Source organism: Populus euphratica, unplaced genomic scaffold (genome assembly GCF_000495115.2).
Source record: "Populus euphratica unplaced genomic scaffold, PopEup_1.0 scaffold19.1, whole genome shotgun sequence".
Classification (NCBI taxonomy): domain Eukaryota; kingdom Viridiplantae; phylum Streptophyta; class Magnoliopsida; order Malpighiales; family Salicaceae; genus Populus; species Populus euphratica.
This window is the reverse complement of record NW_011499853.1, coordinates 2,028,968-2,051,642: the sequence shown is the minus strand read 5'-3', so window position 1 is coordinate 2,051,642 and position 22,675 is coordinate 2,028,968. Positions and strand designations below refer to the sequence as shown.

The window sequence follows — 22,675 nt, the reverse complement described above, 5'->3', positions numbered from 1 at the left end:
CTATCTCAGCTCTGTCACACTGTCTCAGCTCTGTCGCTAAAGGAAGCTAATCCTTGATCACCGTATAATGGAGAAGAAAGGAAGTGCAAGAAAGTGAAAAGAAATGTCATCCACGTGAAAGAAATCACACACCCTTTCACTAGTTTCATTTTCTTTCCCAGGTTTCAAGATTTCATGAAGATATTTATATGTCTCCGATGCCAAGAAATTAATTTAATTTAAAAATTTAAGTTGTTAAATAAAATTTAATATATAATTTATATTAATTTATAATTTTTATAATTTTTTTTTATATTAAAACAAATCAATTATGTATTGTTTTAAATATTAGTACTCTCTAGTTTGATGGACGGTTTTATATCATTCTACTTTAAAACACATTATTTTCAATCTTATTTATTATTTATTATATATTTTATTTAATATTATTTTTTAATAATATATCAACTCATGATAAGAAAAAATTTCAAGATCATGTGTATAACCAAATAACATAAAGAAGGTGTAAAATGACAAAATCTAACAAGAGAATTGAGATCCTACATCAAGAAAAAAAAAAACGAGAGAGACTTAATATAAGTTAGTAAATTCTTATACGAAAAATAAGACAGTACAAAAGAGACCACCTATTAAAAAAAAAGAATTATTTTTAAAAAAGAAAATAAAAAATAGCTAAGGAGCTATGATAAAACAAAATCTTCAGTGTGATGAATAGTAAATCAAAGTAGAATGATCACTTGTAAAGTTAAATTTTAAAAAGAAATGTTTTGCTAGACAAATATAACAACAACAGTAGAGGAGGAAAATAACTAAAAATAGCTATGTTTATGAAAATATAATTGTTGAAGATAAGTAGATATGCTATAATGAAAATAGAAGTGATATATGTTAAACTCATAAAAATTAAAATTATCACAAGTTTGAGGGGGCTTGCTAAGGAAATAATCAAGGTAAATATTTATTATTATTTTCTAAATAATAAAAGAAAGAGATCAAAGAATTGAACAAAAAAATATCAAAAAATCATCTAAACCAAAAAGTTTAACCTGTTAGGTGAGATCTCAATATATAATTTATATTATTATCTGACTCACTCTCTCAAATGACAGCTATTTTGGCTTGAACTTGAAATTTTCACATATTATACTATCTTATGCTTAATTTTATTAATTAGAATAAGAGTAAATCATAATTATTTGGTCATCAAAATGATAATATTATATCAAATAATCATTTTAACTTAAACACTTAATTTATCAGGTAAGGTTTCAAAATATAATTTATATTATTCTCTACTTGCACAAAGTTATTAGAATCAACCCAATTTATGGATTTATTGAATTAATCCACAAGTCAATAGTTCAACCTAAATCTATCTCAAAAAAATATAAATTTTAAAAAATAAAAAAAGAAATAAAGTAATGTTTTTCTTGACAAAAAAATTTAAAAAAAGTTCTTGAAAGGGACCTAGTTAGGTTTTATCCAAGTTTTGCTGGGATAAACTCATGAGTTACAAATATATTTTTACCAAGTAATTCTGATTTGGCTAAATTTTGGGTAACTATTAGACTAAATCTAGTTATTATGCTTTTTAAATTAAAGGAGAGAGTGCGGCCGAAAAAAAGATTTTATGATTGAAAAATTTTATGAGTTTAAAATGGCCCTCCCTTAATGACTTTATTTTTATGTAAAATCAAAATAAATATAATAATTAACTAGTTTGTATATTTATTTTACGTGGTTGAGATCAAAAAAATTGAATATAAAAAAAAAATATTGAGGTCTCAATGAATAATATTGTTATTAAACTTAAAAATACAATTATTTTGAGTTTTTTCCCACTAAGATAAATTTTATTATTAAAGTAAAGTGCTTCTTGTTTATCTTAATGAACATAAAGTTTTTAATTACAATTATTATTTTTATTTAAAAATATATATGATTGTTACATCAAGTTAACACAAAATATCAAAATAATATATTCATATTTTATGTAAAATTAAAATTTTTGAAGAATACACAAAACATTTGAATTGAGTTTTGATTAAAAAATATTACTAGTATTATTATTTTTATATAATAATTAAAAATTAATTTATTAAAATTTAAAAAAATATTTAAAAAACATGTCAAAAATAAAAAGTGAATGAATCTAGTATGTTTTCTGTGAAGTCCCATAAAAACCCAAAAAAGTAAAATAGAAAAGGATCAAGTCGAGTACAGCTCATCGGCTCACTAGCCTAGCCTTACTTTATTTTTTTCGTTTTTACTAAGATGATAGACAAGCTCTTATTTAAAATAATAATAATAATAATAAACATCTCAAATATTATTTAAAAAAAAATAATGTTTTGCCTAGCTTTCCAACCCCAGATCTCTAGGTTTAGATACGCACAGTACTGACCACCTGAACTCTTACGTATAATTGTTCTCGTATAAATATATTAACTTATTTTAAAATTTGCATGAACAGTGAAGAATCGGTTGTTTTAAAGTTGCAGGTAATTCAAATCGGCACCAAGCATTTACATTAAAAGTATAGATCAGCGATCAGCAACGGTCACATCTCCTTAATATTATTGTAATTAGATCAAAGTATGGCTGTTCAGTGGCTTCGTTTGTATTTAAAAATCCTGCCCCAAGGAAAATATCCAAGTAGGGAAATCCAGTGAGAGATCATCAATTTCACAATCACCTATGACAAGGACATTAGCAATTAAAACTAATGAGAAATTTGTCTATTCAATCAAAATCAATGTTCTTTCCTGGTAGAAATTGAAGAATTAAACTTGGACAAGTTGTTTTGGTAGCTAACTTAAAATATGTATTATCCTTGACGAGAAAGAAACATTATTATCAGATTAAAAGAAATTTGTAGGACATTTCTTTGACAATGCTGAGACAGCACAAACACAAAAGAAATGATTAAAGTGAATCTGTTATTCTTAACAAAGAGAGCAATGAAAATTCTATTTTCATGGCTCCACTCTACCCTTTTCTGTTCTATAAATACCTCTTTCTTCCCCATCACCCACCACATATACCTCCCTTTCTCTCTCTCTCTCATTGAGCACAAAAATGGAAGCAGGTCCCCCACTGACAGCCAAGAAAGTATGCAACGTGCTCCGTTTAATCTTCTTGATGATGCAAAAGGGTATGTTAAAGAGCAAGCTCATGCTTGATCTCCATTTCTTGATGAAACGAGGCAAGATCCTAAGGAAAGCCTTGAACGACATCATGGTCCAACAACACAACACACTGAGTTGCATTTCACATGATGTTCACATGTCATTCATATCTCCTAGAGAGTATGAGTTCAGCTGCAGCGGCAGCCCTGCTTATAAATTCTACAGCTACAAGCAACCTTATTACCAAGCCAAGAGGCGGAAACTCCACGCTCACTACAAACACACGCGGATCCACGCGCCGTCACTCGGCGGTGATGATATGGCGTCGAGTAGCTGCGGCGGTGATGTGGCAGTTGAGGCATCGCCTTTGGTTGGTTCAGCTGGGTGGTTCGGGACGTGGAGCCCGATGGTTAGACAAGTGAGAATAACCGACTCGCCATTCACGATGAGGGATGCTGACGAGGATTGCCAGGTGGACAAGGAGGCTGAGGAGTTTATAGAGATGTTTTACAAGGAATTAAGGTTGCAGAAGGGGATAGCTGCTCGGTAAGCTGCAGTTCAGTAAACGTGGCACGTGTGGGGCCACCTGTAAGTGAAGTCCAGTTTCTGGTGATAGGGCGGTCAATGCATGAATTTTTAGTTTCTGTAATTTGCTTATTGTACATTTGGGATGAGCCTTTGCCCTTTATCACTGTTCTTTTTTACCTTGTAGTTTGTTTGTGCTCCGCTCACCGTTCGTGTCCCCCCTCCCTCTCTATATGTATATGTATATTCTCCAAGCAGAAAATTAAGAAGAAGATAACTCCCTCTTTCTCCACAAAGAAGTTTGTTGATGGGTTTTTAATTTGATTGTGTTTTTTGTTTGTTTTTGAGGATCTTTATCAGTTGTTAGAAGATTTTATCAGGCTTGGCTTAAAGATATTAAGTTCTAGTGCTTGTAATGATGGATAGGTCCTACTAGTTTGTTGTGCTTATCCTTTAAGAGTGCTTTTATCTAATTAATTATTGAATCTCGAATTATAAGCAAAAGAAAGAAAGAAAAAAAAAGGAAATATGACAGTATTTTGTATGTCAATAGTTTGAAGGGGAAAACGTATTAATTAGGAGCCTAGTTTTAGTCCCACGGCTCGTGGATAGAAAATTCTTTTAAGAAGAATCCATTGTTTTTGTTTTTTGTTGGGCAAAAGAAATCATAGTTAAAATAAAAAAGGAAAAAGAAAGAGTTGATTTGTGTTTTTTTAATGTGATTTGATTTTACTTATTAATTATAAAGAAAGTTGAATAGCATGGGATTTTCAATATAACTCAAGGCACAGATTAACGTGGATTGCGATAGAAAAATTAGTTATGTAATTTACTTAAATATGTTGTATAATTAAAAGGATCATGGGTCGTTTTAGTATTTTCATATTGTATTTTTTTATTTTTTAATCAAAAAATTACTGATGATCTGCAGTCCCCAGCAAATAGGTAGCGCCGCACCATTAAGCAGGCGAGTAAAACACTTCTTATTGACCATATCTTGTCATCCGTCATATAAGTAGATGCGCAGATATATCATTGTTGGATTGCCGCTGATAATCAATTATTTACATTTTTTTTCCTTTTATAACAACTAAAGTGCACAATTGTTCTCTATTTGTTTGTTTCACTTGAATATGGTATGAGTTGTTAGAACAAAACATCTTGGGTCTGGAAAACACGCTAGTTCCACACCCTATGGGTCTGGCAACCATGTTTGGTACTAGATCCAAGAGCGCTTGGCAATGTTTGGTGTCAAACCCAAGCACAAGTCTAGCATGGTTGCTAGACCTAGGTGCGGGTTTGACTAGACTCGAGTTTCATAGGGCTGACAACCCTATGCAAATATATTGTAGACTAAAACACAACTCATTGTAAACTTGCATGGTAGATTTTTCAAGCTCTGAAGGCTTGAGATATGGCTAATATTATCTTTTCACATAAAGTTAAATTTTTAAAAAATTAAAGCCCTAGCTGTTGGTGTATTTCAGTATTTTTCATAAACTCATTGGTATTAAACGTTTCAACAGGGGGTATGATAGTTTTTAACTATTATTTACATAGTAAAAATATTATTCTATCTTCAAGATTAACAAAATTAAAACTTATTGTCTATGAGTTTTTTGACCTTTCACACATTGTTACATTATTTTATTTCCTGTTTATTGTTTGCTTGGGTCTAACAACCATGTCAAGCCCAACTACCTTGAGTCTGGCAACCATGTTTGGTGCCAGACCGAGGCGCGGAATAGCAACCATGTATGGTTGCCGAATCCAAGAAATTTGGGTCTGCATATTTGCCAGACTTAAGGCGCCTGAGTCTTATAGCCTTGCCAGACTTAAAGCACTTGGGTCTGAAAGTCATGCCATGTTCAAGCGACTTTAATAGTTTTGTTTAGTTATGTCTACACTAAGATCTAGGTCTATTTAATTTTTTTATATAAATTGTAGACATGGATTAAGTGTGATGCTTATCAAAATCTGAACGGGTGATAATTAAAATGTTGAGACTTATAAATTTTTTTATTTTTTTTTAAAAAAGCTTATAAACTATCCTTTGAAGTATTCTTAATAAAAATCCAAGTTTAGAAATTATTAATAAACAACAAATCATCACAAAAATTAACTTAACATTTTAGATTTAAAAATTCAAATCAGTTGAAATAGTTTATTTTTTATGTTTATGAATTTGTTATTGGTTCACTAGAAATTTCATTTCTCCTTTTTGTTTTTCTCTCTTTTTTTTGTGAACTTTTATTTTTTATATTTTTTTAATCAAACTCGATGCAAATGAGCGTTCATTTAATGGATGATTATTTGTGATTTTTCACTAACAACAATATTGTTTTATATTTTTTTTAACAACACTGTACTATATGTGTTTAGTTTCATTATACATTTTATTTAGTTTTTTAAGTGCTTCTTATGCCCTACTCTATGACATCTATTACTATACGAAAGAGCTCATCATTTCATCACACGTTGTTTGGAAGAAAAGATATATAGCCCTCTTGGATGGAAGACTTGACGAATCTGAAAAAAAATATTGGTTGTTAGACCTAGATGCGTGGGTCCAGATTTGAGGTGCGTGCGTCTACCACCCATACCAAACCTAATTCACTTGGGTCTGCTAATTGTCAGAATCAAAGTGCTTAAAACATTTTTTGTACACTTAATATTTTTTTATATTTAAAAAAACTATGATATTGACCCATTGCAGAGCACGGACCAATATACTAATTATAAAACTAAAAGAGGAGAGGGTTTTGCTTTCCCCTCCTGACAAAGCTTTGCTTCTTCTTTTTTCACTCAATATTTTTGTTTTAATTTTATTTTTTAATATTATATTATTTTTTAAGGAGTTGTCATAGTCTCATGAAACTTATTTTTAAATATTGGGTTCAACATGAGTGATTGAAAATTAAGCATTATAGTTTGTTTTGATTTATTTTTTATGTGATTATCTCAATCTCATATAACAAAAATTATATATATATATATATATATATATAGTAGCTTAGGCTTTCAAAGGGGTGGGTCTTACATAATTTGTAAATGAGTCGAGAGTGAGTTTGATATATTAAATAACTTGCTTGTGAAGGAGTTATGATTAATAAATAGTAAGAAGTTTTTCTTATAAATATATCAATTCAAATATGAATGGCTGATATAATACATTAATAAAAATATTATTTTTTATGTACAAAAGTTGCTTAAAAGATATTAAAAAAATAGCAAAATTAATCATTATATTTTCGAATCAACTTATATTTTAACTAAGACTAAATATACTAAAAGCTATTTTTCACGTTAATTTAATATATTTAAATGAATTAATTTCTATAAATATTATTATTTGAATGTATAAAATCAGGAAAAAATCAAACTCATCATTAAGCCAACCCCTTAAAGTTAAAATATATGAATCCTTATAGTCAAGATGCATCGAATATAATAATATATCGAAACATGCATTGCGGTGTTGACTTTGAATTCGCCGTATAATTTGGTGGGTTGCATGCGAGATCATGGAGTAAGCATAAGGAAAGAAGAAAGAAATTGCGTGGGCATGGAGTTTTCCATGCCACCTTCTTGGAAGATCCAAATGACATGATCACTCTGAAAAAACAACATTTTCAAAAGAGAATGGAATTATTTGGTAAGAAACGTCATCGATTACCAAATTAATTCAGGATGACTTGCTTTGAGATTGGACAAACATGTTTGAAATTTAGCTTCTGTAAAAAATATTGAAATTCTCCAAAGTCACCTCTCAAAACCCTACTTTATACTTTAGAATTTTACAGGTGAGGGCAACTCTAAATCATAAGAACAAAATCATTATCAATTCTGAATTGAAATTTCAAACCACGTCTCTGTTGTGGGGCTCCTTTGCAATGACCAAAGGCTACACACAATAAGAAGTCCACACGAGAAAGGGCTTGCTGGTGTTGAGTTCTGAGAAAAAAACCCTTTGTTTCTCTAAAATAATCATATAGCCAGGCCATTATTTTTCCACGGATGGTGAATGTCCTAGCATCATTGCAATTTCCGTCCTCGATCTCTAGCAATGGCGGGCTTGCCTACATTGATTTCCTAGCGTTCCTGCCCTACAAAATGTATAATAATTGTTCTGGGACTTAATTAATTATCTCTCTTGACAAAGCAACAATTGTAACTATCAACCAGCCAAAAGATTAAATCTTGTTTTTCGAAATCTTTAATATAAGCTTGACATGGTGAACATCAAGTTATCAAATGGAATGTCTCAATCTTCTGCCCCATCTGGATGTTGTAATTGTAATATCATGGAATCGCATGAAAGTCCTGTGTGCTCAATGATAACAAAAGATTAAAATAATATTTTTTATTTTAAAAAAATTATTTTAATATCAGCCGATCAAAATGATAAAAAAATATTAAAAAATTAAATAAAAACAATTTAAAATTTACCCAAAATCTATTTTTAACACTATTCAAACAGTAGCGAAGGCATTAACCAGTCATCACAGTTTTAGCTCATTCTCAATTTTATCACCTAATTAATTACAAATTCAGTGAAATGATAGGATAGAGAATCTACTTTACTGATAGTTGTCCTCTGAAATTGCCCTGTAAATTCAAGAACTTTACACTAGACAATTGGGGCAAGTCAGTATGTTGCATAAAATTCAAGAATTGTACATCACAGTATAAAGTTCAAGCAGCGGATGCAGCAGTTGAGCTTGAAATGGTAAAGTAGAAGAGGTATTTCTATGCATGGACCCATGCACATTAAGACAATCAAGTCTAAATGGGAGAGAGCCACAGACCACGAAATTTCCCTCGAGGATGTTGATGATTGAAGACAAAAGGCAAACAAGGAAAACGACCTAAATAAATATAAGAAGGGGAAGGTGGACATTGACGAGTGTAGCAACAAATTATTGAAATGTCTGTATCGATCATCCCTTGGAAATGAACTGCTCGTTGTCACTGTCATGCAAATTGCAGCAATATTGGTGTTTATCGATATCTTAATGCTTTTATACACACTTCAAAGCATACTTACATTTATATTAAATGGAGTTGGCTAAAATTTAAAAAAAAATATATTAAAGATTATATTTTTATGTTTTTTTTTATTTTTATATATTGATATTAAAAATAATTTATCAAAAATATTATTTTAAATAGAAACTACTTTAAAAAAACAATTATTACCTCAAACCGGTAATGGGCAGTCTCCCTTCATGTTTTATATTGGTGATCATAACATTGAGTTTGGGATCATAATTATAAATCCCAGCTGTCCTTCGATGAGTTGATTTGAATCAAGTTTAAAATTAAATTAAACAATAAATACTCGATGTAAAACTCATTTAATTTAATAAAATCAGTCCAGATCCTATTTTGTCAAAATAATTAAAAAAAATTACCTAAAAATGAAAACTCTATATCGTGGCTGGAATCTTATTCTTGCCGAGAACAAATAGGGAGAAGAACAAGAAGGAAAAAACCAGCAAATGCCTTGGAGATAGATGCTGAAACCTTAGAGGTGTTAAAAGAATTTGCCAAGGCACCATGGACATTCTTATAATATATGTGTGTATTTATAAAAATTGTATATATAATACGAATTGATTTATTGATATGATACTAAAGAAGGATGCTTGTGATTGATTCCCTATGCTAAATTCTTATTTTTATACAAAACTAGGAAGCATTTTTCACTGAAAATTAATCAAAAATCTACGTAATGGCCTGAATCTTGTTCTTGCCAAGAACAAAAGGGGACTTCATCAACTTGTTACAAGTGAATCAGTGATATGATATGTATACAATATACTAATTAATCCTATGAAAAGCAAGTATGTTATAAACAAAGAAAAAACCCCCATTTAATTGTACTATCAAACTTTTATGTTAAAAAAAATTGCTAACCCACCACAGACGTGTGTGTAATAAATTATAAGAATTTTATATATCACGGACACAACAATTTATTTATTATTTGATAGAGTTTGAAGTGCAGTGACAATTACTTTTTAATATATTTTTTATTTGGAAATATATAAAAGTTATATTTTTTATTTTTTAAAATTATTTTTTATATTAGCATGATGCAGTAATACTAAAAAAATTAATTTCAAAATGAAAAAAATTAAAAATATGTGGTTTCAATAGCAAAAACAAGCACCTCCTCCTCTACAGGGCCAAGTTGATCTTTTCCGTTCTAGGCTGGACTGGTACTTTTGAACACTCTCCGAGAAAGCCCAAACATATTCAGAGGGGACTTGTCCAATTGTGCTCTGGCTCTTGGGCTAGCTAGTGTTGTCTTCAACAAAGCATCATATTATGAGCTGGGCTGCTTATGAATTTGTTATAATTTCCAAACAGTATGAGAAAACAGGCAAGGGCATTTCTAGCTGTCTTCTAGCGGTCATGTCCTGTGGGGGACTTGGAGAGCTCGTGTCTTGGCGGCAAAGTTGTATTCTTAAGATATTTTTTATTTTAAATTGATTGATTTTTTTATATTTTTAAATTGTTTTGATATGGTGTTTTTAAAAATAAAAAATATATTATTTTAATCAAGTCTTAAACCAAAAACATATTTAAAAGTTATCGCTCGCAACTGCTACCACAGTGTAGAACACCTGCAATGCAGAACACCAGCACAGAAAGTGACATTTGCTTGGCTCGGAACAAAGGTTTCAGAACTTGGTTAAAGATTGAGGAGAAAAGGAGACAAAAACTCTCTTTAGATTGTGATTGATGCTCTGATTCTGTGTTGGTTCAGGATATTGGCTAAGTCTTTCAAAAATTGAATGAAATGATCCGCCGATAGATAGACAGAATTCATCCCCGCTGTGCTACTACTTCTCAATTGAAATCTGGAAACAAAACATGAGAGAATATAGGTTGCATGATAGCTATCATAAAACAATTATGGTTATTCTTTAAAATTTATTTTTTAAAAAATAAAAATAAAATAATAAAATAAAATCTGGTAATGTGAAAAAAAAGTTGGATAATCAAGCTGTAATTTTTTTTAAAAAATAAAATTTTATTTTATCTTATTATGTTTAAAAATAAAAAAAATATAAATTTAAGGTCAAATAAAATGATTATTAGATAAATTTATATAAAATTTAAGTATAAGACTATAATTAAATTTTTAATAATTTAATTTAATTATTAATGAAATGAAATTTTAATTATATTTAAAAATTAATTAAATTCAATTAAAAAATTTAATTAAGTATAAAACCTAAAGTATATTTTAAACATAACACTCTTGAACCCGAGCAACGCTGGGGTCCATGCGACTGATGCCCTTGAGCTTAGGTAATATGCGTGGCCCCAAGTGGCAGGCGCCAGGTGGGTGTTTTTTTAATCCTGGCCTACTTGCGTATTCAACACCTTCTAAGTCTTGTCTTGTGATTGGATCCAACATCCAGTCCCTCATGATTTTCTTCTAAACCAAAGTTTTTAGCTTGAATCCTGCTATATTTACACCCTTAAGTGTCAAGGAATCTCACATAATTACTCCATTTCTATCTCGCAAATACAAGTAAAAATGATATTTATTAGCTGTTAATATTTGTGTTAGTGATATTTATTATTTAATAATACACATATAAAAAAATATTTATCTTTCATTATTATTATTAAGATAGAATAATTTTATAATTTTTTTTTAAGTAAAAAAATAAAATTTCAAGATATAAATATTTTATAGACCATTCAGATAATAGATTTACATATTTTATTCTTGATATACGATTATTATTTTTTTACAAGACACTTATTTTACACAAAGTAGAAACAAACAACTTTATTTTTAGAATTTAATATTATTTTATATATTTATTACATTTTTTGTGTTCGAAGATACTCGCTGTGAACATTTTTGAGTTGGAATGCTTCCTTGAGTTAAGATTTTTACATCATATTACCACCTTTCTTTACCATGAAAAATAAATTTAATAGCATGAATAACTGGTTGAGCACAATATTCAACCACCTAAAAACACCTAATGAATTTTCGAACATTATGGAAAATCTTCTTGGAAAGGTGTTGTCTTCCACATCTCTTATACAATACAACAGAACAGGTTTCACCTTTTGATCCCAGAATCTGCAAGATTGGGTTAACGTATTGATGGCCAATTAATTAAGAGTGGATCTATCCATTATCTCCACAGATCACTCACATTCAAAATTCTCGTGGAAAATCAATGCATACACACTGTACAAAGGATAGAGATCCCATCCACGATAGGTTTGGTGTCTTCTTTTTGTTTTTATCTTTCTCTGTCTATCCCTAACTTTCATCCAACCTTTGGGAAATCAAACCATGGATATTATTCTTTATTCCGTTTGGTCTCTTGTGGACCATGACGTGCCCATCTAATATGGTATGGAAAATTGATTTTTTTAATATTTCAATATGCTAATATAAAAAATAAAAAAATTAGCAGGACTGTCACATAATTTTAGAGAGAGAGAGAGGGGAAGAGGGGGTGGCCACAGAATCCAGTTCATATGAGTAAAAGAGGAGACTGGGATATGATCTTCAACAAAGTTATGTGATCTACGTATCCAGAACTAAAATCCCTAAGTTTGAGAAATTAAAAGTTTTGTGATCATCAACAAAGTTGGATAGAAACAGTAGTTCATCGAAATCTAGAATAAAAATTGTTATGAATACGGGTGAGCCATGTACTTTTGTATTTTAATTGAGAGTTTACTTTTATATATAATTAAAACATAAAAAAAATACAATTGCAAAAAAAATTATAGGATAAGATATAATTTTTATTTTTAAATAAAAATTTTTTGCACTTAAAATTTATACAGATCTATATTATCTTATGCTAAAATTTTTAATATATAAATAAGATTCAAACTTGAGATTATTTGGTTATCAAAACTCTAATATTATGTTAAAAAACCATCTTAACCTAAAAATTTAAACTATTAAGTAAGATATTAAAATATAATTTATATTATTCTCTAATAATATAGTGATAAATAGATAGAAAAAGAGACATGTTTTATGATTTTAAAAAATGAAATACAGGTTTTTTTATTGAAATTTATAAATAATATAAATTGAATAATTAAATTTATAAAATTTATGATTGTGTTTTTCCTATTTTTTACCATAAACAATCGGTTAACAAATTCTAGCCACATCACTAATATGACATAAGCAAGAAAAATAACTTTTTACAACTGTAGCTATTTAAGTATAAAGGAGCCTATTTAAAATCTAAACTGCCAAAATCTTATTTTCCTTGTACTGGAATTAATCTATTTTAATATATATATTATCTTTTTTTCTTATCGTGTTGTTCCTGTATGAATGTTTTGCCCCGTAACATTTCTCTTCTTTTATGTTTATTCTCTGTATTTTTAATAATTTTGTTAGATATTCTCTTTGATTTAAAGAATTATTTTTTAAATTATTTTGTGTGTATCAAAAATATTCTCTTACGTAAATGAATTTTAAAAAACAAACAATTTAATTGTCAAAAAAAAGAAGAGAAAATGTGAGTACAATCAAACATTAAAGTATAAAGATTCAATATTAGATTTTTTAAATCCAAAGGATTAATTAATTATTTCACTAAGAACACATAGATGAGATAATATTTTACTCATTTAATTTACATTGAAAGACACGACACCTTTCTAGTTTACTCATTTATTTATTTTTTATTATAATAACTTATGATATTGACAGGTGATTAACTTTCTATAATAATTTATTATTTTAATAAATTTTTAAATAAAAAATCTCTTAAAAATAATTATTATTATAATAACAAATAAATTATAGTTGAATGATGTTGCTATCTCTTCCATTATTTTTGAAAACGAGATTCCATTTAGTTTCTGTTTGGATTTATAATTCTAAAAAGATATAAATTTATATTTTTAATGATTTTAATGTATTAATATAAAAATAAAAAATTTATTATAATATATTTATAAATTAAAAAAATATTATACATAACAATATTATATTTCTCAGCGAAAATTCAGACTTTGCTTGGCATATATGGACCACAATATCACATCAGAATTCTTTCTTGATGACAAAAAAAAAAAAATCTAACAATTCCCACAATTTTTTTTTTTTCCTGCCGAGAAAAAGATGCTTCATTCGTGCAGGAATCAGATCTAACTAATTACTATTACGACGATTGATTTTAACCTTTGGATATTGTTTAGTTACGGAGTGTTGTAGTTTTCTTTTAAATATTTTAATTTAAAAATATATTAAAATAATATTTTTTTTATTTTTTTAAAATTATTTTTAATACAAGTATGTTAAAATAATTTAAAAATACTAAAAAATATTAAGTTAAATAAAAAAATTTAAAATTTTTAAAATATAAAAACAAACAAGATATTAATATAAAAAAACTTAATTATTATTACAAGAGTAAAATCTATATTTATGGATGGATGAATTCGAATTCTTTTATATAATTATGATGAATGCCTATACTTGTATTTTCACGTCAGCAATGACTCAAAACCAGGTTCTTATATAGAATGAACACGTTACACTTAAATTGTGATTGTTGGGCGAAAGTTATTTTACAATAAGGGGAAAGATGAGAGTTTGACACTTTCTTTATAAGTTGAAAACAATATTATTAAGAGGGCTTTTTTTTTCATGTTAAATATCTCATAAAAAATATATTTTTTTAATTTTCATGTGTTTTTTACTTGTAAATGATATATTTTATAATTAATATTTATTTAGTTTATTTTTTTAAAAAAATTAAGCTTGTAAAATTTTATAAAATATTTTGCAAACCACCACATCATTTTTCTATCATTATATTTTCAAACCATTGTTCACCAAATATTATAAATACTTGAAAAGTTTTATGTGTAAAATATTTCAAACAGCATAAACCAACCTCCCCGTGTTAAGGTTTTTACTCAATAACAACTAAAAATATTAAAAATACTTAATTTCATGTTTATTTATGTATTTTTCCATGTAATCATAAAAAAATTTAAATTAAAAACATGTTTAATAAAATAACTCAAAGACACTTTTTTTTTAAAGAATGAATATGGTATATACTATAATTTCATAAATTAAAAGTTAAATTTTTTGATTATATAGAAAAATTGACTCGATTTTATAATAAAAAAATTGATTTAAGTTAAGAGTTATTTCTAACTATATATATGTATACATAACTATTTATTAAATAATAAATAATTTAAATTAATTTATAAAAAATGCATCAAACACAACCTAAATAATATAAATGTAGTCAATAAAAAATAAGAAATGTATTTAGAAATGTTGTAGCGGCTACATTTAAAGTATTTTTTAAAATATATTAAAATATTTTTTATTTTTAAAAATTATTTTTGATATTAAAATAATTTAAAAATATAAAAAAATTAATTTTAATAAAAAATAAAAATCTCAAAAAAAAAAAAGAGTTTTGAACCTCATTCTGAAACAGCAAAGGACACACAATCGAGTTTAAACTTTCATTCCTCCCTCACGTGGTAAATAAAAAATAAAAATAAATTTCGAATTCCAAAAATCAAAAAAACAAAATTCTCAAAAAAATAAAAATCACATTAGCGTCTCTTACATCATACACGCATATCACGATCTCTTCCAGTCCCTTCCATGACAAATCCCTTCCTTTCCGTTTCCTTCTACAAATCTTCAAAATACAAAATTTCTCATCAAACCCCAATTTTCACTTTTATCTCTCTACAACCTTCTCTCTCTCTATCGAATGATTCTAGAACCTTCGTGAATCCTCCCTCCACCACCAGCTTCATGGACCACTGCCTTCACTGCCGTCCTACATTCGATGCCTGAACTGCGTGGCCGAACACGCAGAATTCTGAACTGCGTAACCATCAGAATCCGAGCCCGGTTAAGCTCACTGTACAGACTCGTAAAAGAAGAACCGCGGAGGTTAACAGCTAGATAAAAAAGAACACGGTCGTTGATGATAAGGAGAAAATTGTGAGATTACCGGATACGAAGCCGTCTAGAAAGGAAAAGCAAGGCGAGGAAGCCTGGGTTTTGAGAAAAGACGAAGGGATTGCTAATAAGAACATGGACGGGTATGATAGCGGCGGCGGACGGAGCGCCGACAAGGGAACTGGAGCAGAAGATGAAGGAAGCACTGCTCCTCTTCCCGAGAAGGTGAGTCTTAGTTTTGGTTTTCGTGAGAGATTGTGTTTGGATGTGAGAAACTGTGGGAAAGTGCGAGAAAGTTTGTTTTTGTGTCTTGTTTTGCATGAAATCGGCTTAATGTATGTGAATTTAGTTCATGATATTTGAAAATTTTTGGATTTTGCTGTTATTTTTTTTTTCATTTTGAAGCTATTTTTGTTAGTTGCAGGAGGGGAAATTAACAAATTCAGTAAAATATATCTGATTTGTTGTTAAGCTCCACTTTTTTGGGTATTGAATTAACTAGTTGTGTGAGTTTAGCTTTGATAGAAATGGATTTTGGTATTGTAATTATTTATATAGGCACCGTGTCTTATCATTTTGAGTCTTTTTGCCACAGGTCCAAGTTGGTGATTCTCCAACGTACAAAATAGATAGAAAACTGGGTAAAGGAGGTTTTGGACAGGTTTATGTTGGTCGAAGAATTGGTCCCACCAATTTTTCAAATGAAAGAACTGGTCCTGGAGCTTTAGAGGTATGTGATTCTTGTATCTATTCTATAGCTGCTTGATAAAATGTGCTGGATTTTATGACTGTGATGGGGTTTGTGTGTAAATTGTAGGTAGCATTAAAATTTGAGCATAGAAGCAGCAAAGGATGTAATTATGGACCACCTTATGAGTGGCAAGTTTACAAGTGAGGATCCTACCGCTGCTTTTGTATTTTTGGTTTATTGTCTATGTATTACATTGGTAGGGAGGGGATGTATATGGGGAGTTATAACCTTTTTTTTTATCTGTGTTGAGTGTACAGTGCACTTGGGGGCAGTCATGGTGTGCCACGTGCTCATTACAAAGGAAGGCAGGGTGACTACTATGTTATGGTATCTGTTGTTTGATCCGAGTCCTCTTTTTTTACCTTCAGATTGGTAAGAATTAAGTTTCAGCCTCTGGGCAAATGTTTTAGAAGAATGTTTTAAAAAATGCTATATTTCTTGCAGGTTATGGATATGCTTGGACCTAGTCTATGGGATGTTTGGAATAACAACTCACACACGCAAGTGTTTTTCACTTGATAGTTTTCTTTTAGTTAACACAATAAGATCAGATATTTTCAATATATCCAATGTTCACTTCTTTTCTTTTCAATTTCAGGATGTCCATTGATATGGTCGCTTGCATTGCCATTGAAGCCATCTCTATACTTGAAAAGATGCATTCTAGAGGGTGAGACTTTTTTAAAAGCAATTCTGCTGCTAATTTTCTTTTTATGTATAAAGATGCAAATCTACTTTTTAGAAAGAAAGTCACTTTTGGTAATTTGATCAATGGATTTTGGATGTTGAGATCAATGTGATTGGTGTTAAAATTGTCTACCTAGGTGGTCCTTGAGAGGGCATGTAGGTCTTCTAGTCTCCATTTTTGTCTTACATACGTTGTTAATTTTTGCATATTTGATGGTAAGCAGGCATCTTGTGTCATGCACTTGCAGCCTTTGATAGTGTAGTTATTGTGATAAAGTGGAGCCACCATTTGCTGTCCCCTTGTAATCACACTTTGTTTAGAACATTATTTGCAGCCAAACACACTGGGTGAACCAGTTGTAACGAGCAACTCTCAAACAGCACTTGCAGTACTCTACTGTTGCTCTTTATTAGAAGGGATTTTTCATAATATATTTTCTTCTGTTTGGCAGATATGTCCATGGGGATGTAAAACCTGAAAACTTTTTACTTGGTCCACGAGGAACTCCTGAAGAAAAAAAGCTGTTTCTTGTTGATCTTGGATTAGGTAAGTTGTTGAATTTGCCAGTTTTTGATGTGGCATCCAATACTTTCTTGACAGATGATGGTGCCTCATGTGAAGTCATAGTGTTGCCTATTTTGATACAGCAACCCGGTGGAGAGATTGTTCAACTGGTCTTCATGTTGAATATGATCAACGCCCAGATGTTTTTAGGTAAAATGAAATTGTGTAATTATTGAACATTATGCCAGCTTAGCATCATTATATTTGGGTATTCCTATACCCCATTGCTTTCCATTGCAACTCATTGGTGCTTGAATATTGTTGTGCTGCAGGGGAACTGTGCGATATGCCAGTGTTCATGCTCATCTTGGTAGAACTGGTAGCAGGAGAGATGATTTAGAATCTCTTGCCTACACTCTCATCTTTCTTCTCCGCGGTCGACTGCCTTGGCAAGGATATCAGGTTTGCAGATTATAATCTAATTTGTGCATGCTTATAGGACTAGTTCCTATTTCTTTCTAATGCGATGGTTTATTTAGGGGGAAAATAAAGGGTTCTTTGTTTGCAAGAAGAAGATGGCGACTTCTCCAGAAGCTTTGTGTTGCTTCTGTCCTCAGCCTTTTAGACAGTTTGTTGAGCATGTTGTAAATCTGAAGTTTGATGAAGAGCCAAATTATGCAAAATATATCTCCCTTTTTGATGGAATTGTTGGTCCAAATCCAGACATAAGACCTATTAACACTGATGGTGCTCAGAAGGTATCTGTCAAGTTTTATCATCTATATGTCATTTTTTATTTTGATCATTGAGACATGCTTTGTTTCCCCATGTTGTGGAGGTTGTGTTAACCTGATGTTTTGTACTGTGAAGCTTATATATCAGGTTGGGAACAAGAGAGGGCGACTGACAATGGAGGAAGAAGAAGATGAACAACCAAAGAAAAAGGTCAGGATGGGGATGCCTGCAACACAGTGGATAAGTGTTTATAATGCTCGTCGGCCTATGAAACAAAGGTATGCAGTGAAGAGTTATATGCTGTGCTCTTCAAATTTGGTGACAAGGATTGAAGGCTAATGTTTTCATTTCCTGGTGTAGATATCACTATAACGTGGCTGATGTGAGGCTCTCCCAACACATAGAGAAGGGTAATGAAGATGGATTATTTATCAGCAGCGTGGCTTCTTGCTCAAACCTATGGGCCTTAATTATGGATGCTGGCACTAATTTCAGTGCTCAAGTTTATGAGCTCTCTCCTTATTTTCTCCACAAGGTTGGTTTTGGCTCACGTATCCAAGGATAAGTATCTATTATGGGTCTTAAATAATGAACACTATTTGCTAACATGATTTCTACTGAATATCCGCATGCTATCTTTTGTTTTGATGTTGAAATGTTTATACCTTTTAAACTCTTAACTCAACAACTTACTCTTGCCTGGTATATATATATATATATATATTTTTAAAGGAATGGATAATGGAACAGTGGGAGAAGAATTATTACATTAGTGCAATTGCGGGAGCTAATAATGGGAGTTCATTAGTTGTGATGTCTAAGGGTTAGTGTTGTATCTCCTTCAGAAGCAGTCAGTAAAACATTTTCTTATTGCATCACGTAAAATTTTTGTTGCTTTATTTAATTCAGGTACTCAGTATTTACAGCAGTCTTACAAAGTAAGCGATTCTTTTCCCTTCAAGTGGATCAATAAGAAATGGAGAGAGGGTTTTTATGTCACAACTATGGCCACTGCTGGAAGTAGATGGGCGATAGTTATGTCTCGTGGCACAGGATTTTCAGACCAGGTCACTTTTGTGAATCTCTGATCAATGAAATGCTTCTGGGGCCAACAATTAAGTTTTAATAACTTATATATATTTTTTTACTCTTCCAATTTTAGGTTGTGGAGCTGGATTTTCTATATCCCAGTGAAGGCATTCATCGTAGGTGGGATAGTGGTTACCGCATCACTTCAACTGCAGCAACGTGGGACCAAGCTGCTTTTGTTCTCAGTGTGCCAAGAAGAAAACCAGTAGATGAAACTCAAGAAACACTTCGAACTTCTGCTTTTCCCAGTACACACGTCAAGGTTTGGTGATCAGTTCCATGTTTCTCCTGTTTCTAAATGCCTTTGTTTTTTGTTCTCTTCCAACCACAAACTCTGCACATTTGATTTACTTTGTATTTATATTTTTCAGGAGAAATGGGCTACAAATCTTTATATTGCATCTGTTTGTTATGGTCGAACTGTCTCATGAATGACTGAAGTTTTGCTGGGGATGCTGTTGTTGTTATCATGACAATTTAGAAGACAGTTCTCACCATTTATGATCCTCCTCTGAGAAGCAAAGATCTGCTTAAGCCAAATTGACTCGTCATGGCATTTGGGAGTCAATGTATGCAAAACTCTACCTTAATGTAGCCATCACATAGCATCCATTAATACCCGTGCACTGACTTTCAATTGGGTTGAAATGCTTTTAGGGTGGCATCGATTTACCCATTGCTAAGAAGTTTGTATAGTTATGAACAGTAGTTGAAGGGGCGTGCACTGGCCGTGTCTTCTTTGTTGATGGTATTTTTGAAAGCTTGCTATTATGATTTTGCTTTGGGCTATGGTCATTTTCAGTCATTTAGTCTGTACTTGTCTTATGCTTCTTCCATCTTTTCGGACTTGAAGATCCTAGCGATCTTTCACTTCTGTACTTCCAGGATGTCTGAATGACCTAAAAGACAGAGGATGTACTCCATTTGTATACTTTTCAACAACAGTCTGTACCCTTTTCTAATTATTAATGCTTTATGCTGTAATCTTATGCATATTTGTACCTCTCAAGAACAACTCGGTGCATGTGCTGCATTCTGTAATCTTATGCATATTTGTACCTCTCAAGAACAACTTGGTGCATGTGCTGCATTATTTATCTGGCTATATTTGAGTGCGGTTAGTTGACTAAACATTAAAACACAACTGATTTTTTTCTCCCAAAGAAGATTCTTGTTCAACATTATCAGAGTGGCCTCCATAACTTCTGTTTTGGAAAGAGTACAGAGCTTATACCATTAAATTTTTGGGAAAGAAAGTTTGTCTATGTTCAGGTCTAGGTATTTGATACCTTTATTAAATATATATCCTTAAGGTAATACATGGCAATTTTCTGGCAGGTTAGTCCATTGCACTCATCCAGATTTTAAAAGCTGTCATCTGTATATCAGAGAGGTTTTTAGCTGCCAATTTTTTGTTTGTCTATTTTTGTTCAAGTAACCTGGCAATTTAGGTACCTAGATTTTGGTGTATTATCAGGCATCACAGGCTAAATTGTGAATATTTATGGCCAAGTACTTCAAGGCAGGAAGCAAGCAAGACTACTGCAAGAATTTGTGTTACTGAGAGATCAACTTATCTTTTTGCTTGTGGCTTCCTGGGAACATCAAATAGATGAGAAGTTCTTCAGACTTGGTATTTGGGTGCAATTTTATTTTTTTGCTTGCTGCTGATCCATTATTTCATTTTGATCGACTGACCAAGTTCTATTTTTCAGGAACTACTTTTGAGCATTCTTGACCAGGAATTCTATGGACTTTGAACCTGTAACGTCTCATCTATTATCTCTTGTTCCTTGGTATTTCATCTATCATATAGATTAAATAAGGCGACACACATCTTATTTTATTGGCACAGTGTACAAACTGAATGGATAGATGTTCCATGTCTGATATGATTATTGAATGCTAACGAGAAACAATGCCTCTTCTTCATGTCAATGGTAAGCAGCCCCTTTGGATTTTCCAGAAGAACAAACATCCATTATTTTTGTCATGACTTCATCTCTGGTGGCACTTCACTGGACACATTTGTGATCATCTTCTCTAACCCGGACTGTCAAGGTTTTAATTTCAACACTGAACTTATATGGCTCTAAAGAATCTCTAGAAAAACATTCATGTAAATGAGTTCACATGTCCAATGTTTGAGAATTGAATATAAATTATTTCCTCAGCTGATGTTGAGGGTGTTATCAATTTTTTCAATTTTTTTTTTTCTGATTTTGTTGCAGGATAAAAGAATGGATGGGTTTTCCTGTGAAGACAACCTGTTGGGAAACGAGTAGTGTTCTAATTAAAGAGCTTGATCACTACCTAGACCAGGGTTCTTCTGATGTGTGGTATGCAATTGAAATTAGTAAGTTTGCTTCTTTCTTGAACAATTTGCACTATCAGTTGCATGTGGCTAACATAAAGCTGACATGGGTGATGTTTGATGAGATATTACTATCGACCCCTTTGATGGCTGCAAAATATGATTACAAAAATAAGCTAATAATTAAAACCTTCAATTTCTTGCTTGCATCCAAGAAATGGAAGGAAGGAAAGATCTCCAATAACCTGGCTCAGGCATGTTGGAATTGGATGGGGTAGAGTTGGAAGTTCTTTCTAGAAACTCTTACTGGGACCGTTCACCATATAGAGTGATTGCTGGGCTCTTAGTATGATGAAGGAAATTTGATTTTATTGTTCCCATGGTTATCTTCGTCTCTTCTTACCTATAAACTGGTTTGTGTTTAATAGCAACTGTAAACAGAATGCATGAAAATCCATCTGTTTACGAAGGCTCATACAGAATGCAGTTGCTAGCGTGTCAAGCATGATGGAGCATTCAGTTTCTGGACACGCTGCACTTTGGATGCCGGTGGGAATTTCCAAGGCACTGAACTGGATGCAATGTTTGGCAATCTTCCATTTCACATCATTCATTTATATGACCTATTCATGTTTTATACTGGTTCGAGCAATGCGCTGCCATGCACAAATTCAGATCTGTTTTTGGAATAAACGTGATATGAAATGTTCTTCGATGCATAAAACCAGACACGAACTTTTCATTTAATGTTAATACATGCTACTGATAATGCTTGATGCAGGCTACAGTCGCCGTCACAAAATTTGGGCTCACGGTGGACGCAAATGATGAAAGATGGCCTTTTCCGAGTACTGTGCATTTTGACTCATTAAAAATAATTATTAGATCGGGAAATCCAAAGTTTTTCGACAGGATCTGTGTATAAATGAACTTTAACATGTTAAAGAAGCCTGCATGTTCGATCTTCTGTTTGAAGGAT

The 22,675-nt window shown here is 31.2% G+C and overlaps 2 protein-coding genes across 10 annotated transcripts; both read left to right on the top strand.

Annotated features, from left to right (window-relative positions):
• Positions 1–3,078: 3,078 nt before the first annotated feature.
• On the top strand, positions 3,079–3,678 carry LOC105122412 (uncharacterized). Its single transcript, XM_011021503.1, has one exon. The coding sequence runs from the start codon at positions 3,079–3,081 to the stop codon at positions 3,676–3,678; it is 600 nt and encodes a 199-aa protein (XP_011019805.1).
• Positions 3,679–15,247: 11,569 nt separating this feature from the next.
• LOC105122267 (casein kinase I homolog 1-like) lies at positions 15,248–22,074 on the top strand. Of its 9 annotated transcripts, none has more exons than XM_011021285.1 (20): positions 15,248–15,840; positions 16,211–16,345; positions 16,433–16,506; positions 16,624–16,693; positions 16,811–16,866; positions 16,965–17,036; positions 17,506–17,600; positions 17,702–17,768; positions 17,891–18,020; positions 18,098–18,316; positions 18,429–18,571; positions 18,654–18,828; positions 19,026–19,116; positions 19,203–19,360; positions 19,456–19,644; positions 19,754–19,951; positions 20,860–21,015; positions 21,098–21,146; positions 21,236–21,501; positions 21,614–22,074. In XM_011021285.1, exons 1-16 carry the CDS (start codon positions 15,751–15,753, stop codon positions 19,811–19,813), a joined length of 1,824 nt encoding a protein of 607 aa, XP_011019587.1. In that variant the 5' UTR covers positions 15,248–15,750; the 3' UTR covers positions 19,814–19,951; positions 20,860–21,015; positions 21,098–21,146; positions 21,236–21,501; positions 21,614–22,074. The 9 variants fall into 9 exon arrangements, with proteins under 9 accessions (XP_011019587.1, XP_011019586.1, XP_011019585.1 ...); XM_011021284.1 differs by having other exon boundaries at positions 19,754–20,130; XM_011021283.1 differs by having other exon boundaries at positions 19,754–20,130; positions 20,236–21,015.
• Positions 22,075–22,675: the final 601 nt, after the last annotated feature.

Coding starts and splice junctions, on each gene's coding strand:
- LOC105122412 (XM_011021503.1), top strand. CDS start 3,079: ATGGAAGCAGGTCCCCCACTGACAGCCAAGAAAGTATGCAACGTGCTC.
- LOC105122267 (XM_011021285.1), top strand. CDS start 15,751: ATGGACGGGTATGATAGCGGCGGCGGACGGAGCGCCGACAAGGGAACT. Junction 16,507..16,623: donor TATGAGTGGCAAGTTTACAA/GTGAGGATCCTA, acceptor TTGAGTGTACAG/TGCACTTGGGGGCAGTCATG. Junction 19,361..19,455: donor GCACAGGATTTTCAGACCAG/GTCACTTTTGTG, acceptor TTCCAATTTTAG/GTTGTGGAGCTGGATTTTCT.